Here is a 10,932-nt window from a genome sequence, read left to right as displayed (position 1 = left end):
TTTTTTGATTTTAACTCTTCCAAAAAATTGAAATACAAAAATGTTCAAATGCTCTTTTTTTATATGACTTTTTTCTGGAATTTGGGAGATAATATCAAAAATGTGGGAAAGTCGATTTCAAGTAGACTTGATGACGAATTCAAATCTGTTTTCAGAATTCTTATTGCTTCATTAGATCAATTGTATGTTTGACAAAAAACACGTCTAAAATACTATGTCACGAGTGTGTTAGACGAAAACAGAAAATCACGGCATCGAATCCCCTTGATATATTATTGAACATAGCATGCATAATATGATTAAAATAACAGAAATTATATAGTCAATTGAATATATATCACCAAATTATTTAATATTTTAAATCAGTACATTTATTTTTAAATTTTGTCCATAAACTATATCCAAAAGTATTTTTTTTTAGCTGGGATATTATTGTTATGTTTGATTGAATTGAAATCAATTTAAATAAGTTTCATTTGTCTTATATATTATTACTTTTTTGGTTGTACTTTAAATATCTGGTTTATTAGTAAATATATAGGTACTAATTACTAATATACTTATTATTTGTTACTATAATATTGTAATGGTATTATATAATTTAAATTATGTTTGTCATTACTTTTTCAGCGCCTAAACTCAAAGGCTGGCCTTCTCATCCAGCATCCTGGATGTCATTCCGATGGAACCGAGTGCGTCGTCGGTTACGCCACCTTGAACGCGGTGGTGATAGCAATGATGACCGACGTAGGCGTCATCGACGTCGAAAGCTTAAGAAGAAATGTAGTCGACAACAAATTGGAGCCAGTGGGGCGACTGTGGGAATGAATTATTCGTCATCAACTGATGACGACGATTCTGATGATTCAGATTCCGATGATGAGTCTTCTGCTACAAATGATGCTGCCACAAACACCACTACTGACGCTTCAACCTCAGATTCGGATAGCGGACCACCGCCATCAACAGTAGTGTCTAAAACTGCCAATAAGAATAATTCCACCACAAAAGTGAACATTCATCACAGTAACAAAAAAACTATCTCTACATCATCTACCGGAAACATGGTTGTAATTAATGGTGCTACTACTGTATCTGCAGCTATGATTAACAAGCGGCCAGCTATGGCTGTTGGACAATCGGGTCAGCAACAACCGACCAAACGTCGCCGCGTGGTTTATACCACTGAACAACTTCAGAATATACATCCGCAACAATCACGAGTAAATTACCAGCAGCAGCAACCACATCCAAGACCTAGACAGCCCCAGCAACAGCAGCAGTCTAGTCATCGATTTAGACAATTGGAACAATTGAATCAGCTTAGCCAATCCCAGCGTCAACAACACATCCTCGCTGCTCAGCAGCAACAACAAAGACTACAGCCGTTAAACAGACGACTGCCACCACCTATTTCGTCTCTACAATCTTCAACAACTAGAATAATACATCATCACTTGCCACCTTCGGTATCTATTATGCCAGTCATAGTCCCGACTACTAATAGTTCTCCTCATCAACAGCTACAACGATTCAATAATCGACTGCAAAACCGGCAAAAAATACATGCTACTGCTACAGTTTTACCCGTCACTTCTCAGCGAAGAAATAATAACATTGAACGACAACAAATGCCACTTCCACCTGTCATAATAGAATATGATGATGACGATAATAACCAAGAGTATGGATCTGATGATAATGGTCGATACAAAAAAGCAACAGTGGCAGCAATGGTGGCTTGCCAAAGACGTGTTTCACGACAAAATTTTAACGATGAGCAAAGACAACAGCGAGAAGATGAAGAAAGGCAGCGTCGGTGGCTAGTAGATGCTTTGCGATTGGGTGGGTTAGAAGTTACAGCAGTACCTTTAAAGGCAAGTGCTGGTAGTGGAAACAGCGTTGGAAAAGATGCTAGTTCTGCAGTAACTTCACAACAACGTCGGCGGCGTAATGTTTCATTGTTGTCCGCCAAGAACGAAGACTACAACGGTGGTATTCAGAACAAACCATGTCACGGTGGTACAGATGATGACTCAAATGTAGATTCAGACTCAGATTCTGTAGTGATGACTGTGACGCCTGATGTTGTATGCCTATTGAACAAGTCTCAGCAACATCAACAACAAATATCTCATCAAAGACAGACATGTGGAAGTGGTTCCACAACAACAACCTCTGTTACAATGAGTCATAATCATCAACAGCGACGGCGGTCAGCTAACATGAACCACAGTAGCATTGGTGGCCCACAGCATACTGCAGCTGCGGCGGCAGCAGCTTTACATGACAAAATAAATCGCGCGATTAATTCACTGAAACTACAACAGCAGCAACAAATGCCGAACGAAGACACACCAGTCAGTAATAACAGTAACAATGTATTATTAACCGGTGGAGCTAATCATGGTAATCCTACTGGTGATAATAATAATAGGCAACAACAAAAACTGCGCAAAAATGGTAATGTAATCCAGCAACAGCAGACAGCGGCCCTTCTGGATCTTTCTGTTAAGCCACCAATATTACAGAACACCACAAGGCAACAGAGATCAATGTCAACAGTCGTTAACAGCAACCTACAAAATCAGCAAAACCGAAAAGGTCTAATACCATTCCATTCTACTACCACTTCAGGACCTTCAACTTCCTCAACTAACCTAGAAATTACAATCGTACCTGTCACAACTTCAGCTTCATCTAATTCGTTGAGGCTTCTATCACAGCAGCAACATAAACGTAGTTTGTCAGCAGCAACACATAATAGCAGTGGTTCTGCTTCTAGTTCTTCTGCTCCAATGACAGTTAGGCAACAACTACAACGTCGGAATGCAACTGTGGTCTCAACAGCTACAGCACCTGCATCCATTGTAGACATGTTATGTGGAGGCAGAAGTAGAAACCTTCAACATCGTAATGGTAGTAGTATGTCTGTAACAGCAACATCTACTATTACTACTACTTCTTCTTCTTCTACTACTCATCCTTCTTTGCAGCAAAACCAACAGCAACAAATGTTCATAATAGCTGCTACTGCAATGGCTGCTCAACAACAACAGAAAACTGATAAGCGTAAATCACAACAAACTAAAAAAGATTAAGATGATCATCCACCAATTATTCAGTGTGAAACAATAGCTGAGAAGATAGAGATAATTAAATTTTGGTTTGTGTACAAAGTATAATTTATTCATGCCTATTTACTATAATCATAATGTATTATATGTCCTATAATTTTAAAAATAACATGCATTAGAGTTTAGTATAATGTATCTGGTTTATTTTCTATAAAAAATCGAAAACTATGGTGTGTGTGTGTGTGTGTTTGTGTTTGTTTTGTTTTGTTACAAAAACTATAATATTATTTATTTTTTTTCAACTTATAATTTTAATTCATATATATATATACAAAATGCATGTATTGTAAAATGTTAACGGTATTAATAATAAAAATTAAAGAAGAACAATCAATTTTATTATAATAATTATATTGGCATTAAAAATTTGTTTATTTATATTAGTATGTTATAAAGTACCTATATTGTATAAACCATCCTGTACATAATTAAATAATGTGTTGTACCTTATCAATTTTATGTTATGTAAATATAATTGTATTTATCAATTTTTTCGGGCAAGTTATGAACTTGCACTTTATTACAGTCATAGTTTTTCATTCAGTTTTAAAATATAAACTGTTTATATACAACTTATATATTGGAAAAAATAGCATGAAATATTGCAACTATGGAAATTGAGTTATTTGATTTAAAATTTGATGTTAATATTTAAACGTAAATAATATAAATATAATAATTATCACAATATTCATAGGACAAACACATTATTTATGTCTGCTTATTTGGTATATGAATATTATTTTGTATTGACATACATTAATAGGTACATAATAATATCATTAACTAGTTTCTATCTTAAAAATATTTCTCTTAATATGATTAGAGTTAAATAAATAATAAATATGCTTACAATAACTGTAAAAATGTAATGTACATGAATATTATATAGAAGTTAATATCTAAATGTATGATTATAATTTAATACATTTACATTTTTTTAAAGCTTAATATGCATAATACACATAATTATTATAATTAGTAATAAATTGAAAGTATTTATTATATATCAAAATTGTCTGAAACAATAATATTAATTTTTAAGACCCATTCTATGCTAACATGTTTGTTTTATTGCATAAGTATGAGCTTACAATTTAAAAAAATATCAATTGTCCAGCTAATTTTCAATTACAAAAAAAATATAAATAAATGTTTTCACAAATATTTTTAAATAAATATGAAAAAAAAACAAATATTAAATGTTAGATAATTGCACATATGAAATAACTTATTTAATTATAATAATTTAATACCAATTAATTTATGTTGATAAATATAAAAAATAAATTTCCTTTATCATTGTCATCTATATATTGAATTGAATCTAGGACAAAATATCCTGTTTGGATTTTATCCAGGGATAAAATAACCAATATATAGGACAAAATGTAAAAGTAATCTAAATAAAAAATTTTTAAGAGCCTGTTTAAAAAAATCAGAATATTACTAAAAATTACATTATCATTTTAATTAGATACATTGTTCATTTTTAAATCACTTTTCAAAATTATTTAATAACAATATGCTTCATACAGTTTAATAAATTAATAATTATATCTTTAGTTAGTGTTCCACTAAATCATAGTTACATGTGTCAGTTATATATAATATTTTAATTAAAATAGTCAGTTCAAATTAAAAATAAAATATTTATATCCTGAACAATTTTTTTTTTTTTTAAATATGATTATATAGAACAAAATGTATTAATAATTATATAGGAAAGAAACTGTTTAAAAAGAGGTGCTAACGTAATGAAAATGGTAATTCCACTCCTGACTGTACCAAAAGCCTGATATAGGTACTATAGGTAAGAGAAACAAAAAAATGAGATGCCAATGGGCAGGAGTGCAAGACTGCATGGAGAAAAGAAGAAACTTTAGTGTGAATGGTTCAATGCGTAGAACTCCGCAAAGAAAGACCTTTGGGGCATCCTGAAGGTGGGAAGACGAAGTCAGGAAAAATGTACAAATGGTGGTCACGAATGAAGATTTGCATAGCTTGGCGATGAATCGGGGAAAGTGGCATGATATATGTTTGAATGTATGAACTTATAATGGTTGATCACAAAAAAGAAGAAAAAAAGAATTATATAAAAGTCGCTACCTATGTATTAAAAATGTTGAATAATTAACTTTATGATAAATTGTCAGAACTATTGGACTGATTATTTCGGCGTTAACTAGTTGGGTCCGCAAGACCCATATTTAATTTAGTTATGTTCCGGGGTTTTTATTTTTTAAGGTAGTACACAAGTCCGGATTAAGGATGGGGCAGGGGGACCATGGCCCCCGGGATTCGATAATAAGAATTTATTTAGGGACCTCTGATTTATCCATTACTTTTTTCGTTATAATCTATATAACACTGCATAAATCATCTAAAAAAAAAATAGATGATTATTTAGCTAGGAAAAAAGCTTGTAAATTATAATTTATAAATAAAGTGATACATTATTCATTAATTATTGCTATATACCTAATATCTATCTATCGTGAAGTGATCGGCCAACGTCATATGATAGTATATACCAAAAATGATGAAGAAATACCATTTAAAGATTGAATATAACTTTTTATTTTTTTAGCTATGGGCAATTAAATTTTTTTTTTTATCAAAACCATGCGTAGGTATCACAAATGCATTTGTTTATGTAGGTATCTTCAAAACTTTTCAACATTTTGACATAATTTTTTTTTCATTTTAAAGCTTTTTAATTGTCCTATCAACTGGCATACGCAATTAAACCAGAAATGTGCTAATTATTTTTATTAAATTAAAAACGGAGAAAAAAGTTGGCAAAAATTAGTATTTTTTAATGGAAATTATGCATTATTCCAAATAATTTATTATTAACTATGAGTTTTTGTTTTTTGTTTTATGACAACTAAAATTTGCCGAATAGTATAAAATTAAACGATTGATGACCAATTAACCGACTTAATCCTAGGAAAACTAAGTTGTGACGATTAACAAGAATATATTATGAAAACCAAACTTTCAAGGTATTCTATAGGTATTATATTGATTATTCAGTATAATTCAGTAGAATAATAGAAAAAACAAAAAACCCATAAGTACTAATAGCAATAAATTATTTGGAATAATACACGAATTTCTTTAAAAAATGCTAATTTTTGTCAACTTTTTTCTACTTTTTTAATTTAATAAAAATAATTAGCGCATTTCTAGTTCAATTGCGTACCTAAGTCAGACTGTTGATAGGACAATTAATAGCTTTAAAATAAAAAAAATACATAAAAATGTTGAACATTTTGAAGATACATAAACAAATACTTTATATGTATGGTTTTGATAAAAAAAAGTTAATTGCCCATAACTTAAAAAATAAAAAAGTTAGATCCAATCTTGAAAGGGTATTTCTTCATCATTTTTGATATACTTTCATATGACGACGGCTGGTCACTTCACCCCAGAACACATTATATACATTAATTTTTTTTTTTCGTACAGGGGCCTCATTCTAAACTTTGGCCCCTGGGCCTTTAAATGTCTTAATCCGGGCTTGATTGTAACTGAATTATTATATATTTTGATATTAAGTGCTGTACTCGTGCACAATTTGACATAATTTGAATCAGTGTTTTTCTTTATAATGTTTGATGTCACGGGTTCTGTAACCAGTGTAGGGGCTTCGCCCCAGTGGCGTTATTTGGGAGTTGGATACCTGGATAGGTGGGATATCTCCTGTCTGGTAATAAGAACAATCCGATGGGTCTCTTGTAGTAAATTTACTTTGGGTCTTTAGAAAATGTCTTAGTATTTGAGAGTAATATAGGTACTCAATATAAATTCTATATTGAAAATAAAGTAAAACCTGCAGTTAATATATCGAATAATTGAATTTTAGTTATGTACGTATTTTTTTCAGGGTTAAATAAAACATTTTCTATTTGTCCGTTGAGGCCCTTTTTTCCAAACCGTGGACTGGGCCTTTTCGAGCCAGTCCGACACTGGCTATTAAGTAGTATTCTTAGATCATATATACGATGCATATGGATGGAGCTATGTCAGTATGTCACGATATTTGAATCACATAAGTGACGAGTCACGACACCGGTAGCTCCAACGTACAATCAGTTGTTTGAAGCGGTCCACGCGTTAACCGAAAGGTTACAAGCGCTCGAGACTACCACCTCCGCACAACACTCTCTGTCTCAACAGCCTCCTATACAGAACGCCGTCCCTTCCGCTGCTTCCTCAATCGACTATCGCATACTCCCGGATGTGGGAACGTCCATCTGGTCGTTCACCGGACACGAGTCGAGCAGCCAAGCGGAAGATTGGATCAACTCTGTCGACGGGATGGCTCAGGTCAACCATTGGCCATTGCGACATCGCTTACAATACGTCCGATCGCACGTTTCGCAGGCCGCACGGAGTTGGTACCTGTTGGAAGAGTTCCGGGATTGGGACTCTTCGACCCTTCGTCCAGAGGTTCAAAACCACGTTCGTGCGCACGGTGCGCAAGGCCGATCTGTGGCGTGAACTCGAAGCCCGAATTCAAGAGCCGAACGAGCCGACCATCGATTATTTTTATGCTAAACTCGGGTTGTGTCGTTCGCTCAACCTGACGTTCGATGATACGCGCGAATACATCCTCGAAGGATTGAGGTCTCAACCGCTGACCGATTGGGTGTATAGTCGTCATCAGTCCAACCGCGACGATCTCTTATCAGATATCCGAGACTGTCACCATTGACGACCACAAATTGAAGATTGTGCCGGACGACTCGATACCAGTCGATGTATTGGTTGGTCGTACGTGGCTCGACCTGCCACACGTCAATTATTCGAAGCAAGCGGGCGAAATAGTTTTCAAAACCAACAGTCGCATGTTGACTGACGTACTCGCCGAGATATTCGCCACCGACGACGGGAACGTATACGTCGCAGGAGCAGAGCCGCAACCCCTAGTGAAGGACACGATACCACCCGACGGAGGAGACGCCGACGAGCCTCTATCCGAAGAAGAAGATGACGAGGTCAACGACCGGGATCAATCCGACGACGAGGGTGACAGCCAGAACCCGCCCAACGACGAGATTCAACCGGATGTCCAATTCCGTCAGCCGCTAGAAGGCGTGAGGTACCCGCACGGCTCGACGACTACGAGCTCGGCCGGCCTTAAGCCACCAATGTTGTTTAAAAAAAAAAAAGTTTATATTCGTTATTATAGTTTGTTTGTTTTATTGAGAATTGTCCGCCATCGAATTCGATGCGAACAATTATTTATTATAAAGTATAATACTATTTGTTTTGTGTTTTATAATCGCCCACGCGATGTCTTTTTGTATTATTAATATTGAGCTTCGCCTTCGATGTCGACGCAAGTTCCGATCGCTCGCGCCGCGTGTATTATTTTAAATTGATGTGATGTTTTTTTGATTTATTGAATTTCGATTTTGTAAACGGCCCGAGGACGGACCGTAAGTTAGAAAGGCCGATTGTTAGCGATCTTTTTTTTGTCCGCTCAGGCAGCACTGTCGGTCGACCTGGCGGCACGTCTCCGCCACCGTAACACTGCCTGTTTCGCCGATACCGTAGAGCACGGCGTATGTGCTCTCGGTCGAACCGCCGTTTTTATGTTATTTATATTTTGAGTTATTTTCACGCTTCGGCGACGTTCCGCGTTTTAGCTACAATAAATCGTAGTGATACTTAATAATATTATTTATTTAATCCTGACAACCCCCTATTTTATTCCTTTCATTTGGATTATAGGAACGGAGGGAACACTGTATGGTACTTCAAAATTGATTATGGAGAGAAGAGTGAATTGATCTGTATATATATTTATATAATGTATTAATGTTATTAACTTTTGAGTCAATATATGAAACACCTACAGTTTTACAGTAAGACTAATAAATCGACCTTACCGTCAGAGGCGGACTTACCATTTTTCCGCCCCTAGGCATTACAACACTAGCGCCCCGTACATTGGCGTACTCCCACGGGGGGAGGGGGGAGGGAGTAATGTTCCATGAACTGAAACAAAACTAAAACAATTGTATTTAGGTATTTTTATATTAATTATACATACCAACTAAGCAAATAAATATTAATACAATTTTTCATAGGTACATTTGTGTACACTTGTACAATAGTCAATAATTAAATCATTTTGCGCCTTGATTTATGTGAGCACTCTAGTCTCTATAATCGTAATCGATTAGCAAATTTCTGAGCAGTATGCAGTAGGTATGCACTATGCACTATACAGGTCGAGATGGGCGACAGTGCCAGCGTCGCGTGTCGTCGCAATATTTATTATTATTAATCACTTTATCAAGAAACCTGCAGATTTCCAGAATTAATTCCAGTATTCGAATAATTATTTTGGTGACGGGTGCGGGGTGAGGCGGGTCATTCCACTAAGCACTGTGTGAGCTGTCCCCCACCTAGCTAGTAGAGTGGCTTTATACAATGTAGTAATGTACCCGGCGGCCCGAGGCAGTATATTTGACTGCCTTGGCTGGCGTTTTGCGCATGCGACATTCACAATATAGTGTTATAAGTGTTTACGCCGCACACCCGTATACCATCTCCCAGAATTAAACGGCAAGGTTATTATAGCTTATAAAATATTAAAACGTTACTGCGACGTGACTACGTGAGCCATTCTCCAGTTTCATGCTAGTTGTATACGAAAAAAAAAATAATATAAAATATAAATTTAGGTAAATAGAAAGTAAAAATTAACTAATAAATTGCGCCCCAAAAAATATTGCGCACTATATAGGCCAAAATGAAAACCTCTGTTGTGTTATTTATTATTTATACATTTGGTTTGTTAACAGTGACGGTAACGTAAGTGTACACATTATCTGTAGATATAATATTCAATATTGTGATTAGGTGCTTCCGCAACATCTGACAATTTATAGTACTAACATGGGACTGCGACTATTTGTAAATTACTTTGAATTAGCTAATTAAATGCTAATTCAAAGTAATTTACAGATTGTATTTAAGATTGTAAAATTCAATTTTTGTCAATATTAAAATGGCCTATATCAAACCATAGCGGGTCTTATGGCAGTGGCGTATTTACGGGGGGGGGGGGAGATCCCCCCTTGACCTTTTTTTTGTTGTAAAATTAAGTTTACTTATTTCCTGTATTTCTCAATATTATGATACTACTTTTAAGTTTTAAGTAGGTATCTATATCTGTTTTCTAAATGTTCTAGCCGTGGTAATTTGTCCGCTTTGATATAGGTACCTACTATACGCCACTAGTTCGTGGCATAAATATCGGAAAATAAAAACATATATCTTTATGGTGGTATAGTATACTATATATTTTTGAATTCTCTGCGAATTATTTTTCATGCATGAGTGTTTATAATAATCCCGATAAATAGTCGGTAAATAAAACAAAATTACCATGAAGACTGTAAATTTACCATAGGGTATGGGTTTATTTTTAGTGACTGAAAACATTGTATTCACCTCTGGGTTATATGCTTTAGATGTTTGTGATAAAGAGGTTAATCCAAATATTCATGAACTCTTGAAAATATTTTGTACTTTGCCTGTATCAACTGCTATACAACTGAACGATGTTTTTCAAGTTTTTATTAAGTATTAAGTAATACTTAATAAATAGTATGACAAAAGTAAATATTTTATCAATTTTCCTATCTAATATTGAATAATAACTATAAATTAAATAGTAATTATTATATAGTTTGTTTATTATAACCTACTTAAACACTTAGGGCCCGTTTTACAATCATAGTTTAAATTTTATCAATCGAATTCTGCG

General features: G+C 34.5%; 1 protein-coding gene across 1 annotated transcript in view; it reads left to right on the top strand.

Moving 5' to 3' along the window:
• Window positions 1-3,356, top strand: part of LOC100574823 — a 14,654-nt gene extending 11,298 nt beyond the window's left edge. The window contains exon 4 of the mRNA XM_003245527.4: window positions 631-3,356. Within this exon, the coding sequence (XP_003245575.1) occupies window positions 631-3,101 (2,471 nt within the window). The 3' untranslated portion in view covers window positions 3,102-3,356. The remainder of the gene's footprint in view (window positions 1-630) is intronic.
• The last annotated feature ends 7,576 nt before the right edge of the window (window positions 3,357-10,932 follow it).

The sequence above is a fragment of the Acyrthosiphon pisum genome, chromosome X, assembly GCF_005508785.2.
Source record: "Acyrthosiphon pisum isolate AL4f chromosome X, pea_aphid_22Mar2018_4r6ur, whole genome shotgun sequence".
Classification (NCBI taxonomy): domain Eukaryota; kingdom Metazoa; phylum Arthropoda; class Insecta; order Hemiptera; family Aphididae; genus Acyrthosiphon; species Acyrthosiphon pisum.
Note: the sequence above shows the minus strand (reverse complement) of the source record. Positions and strands in the feature narration are given on the sequence as shown.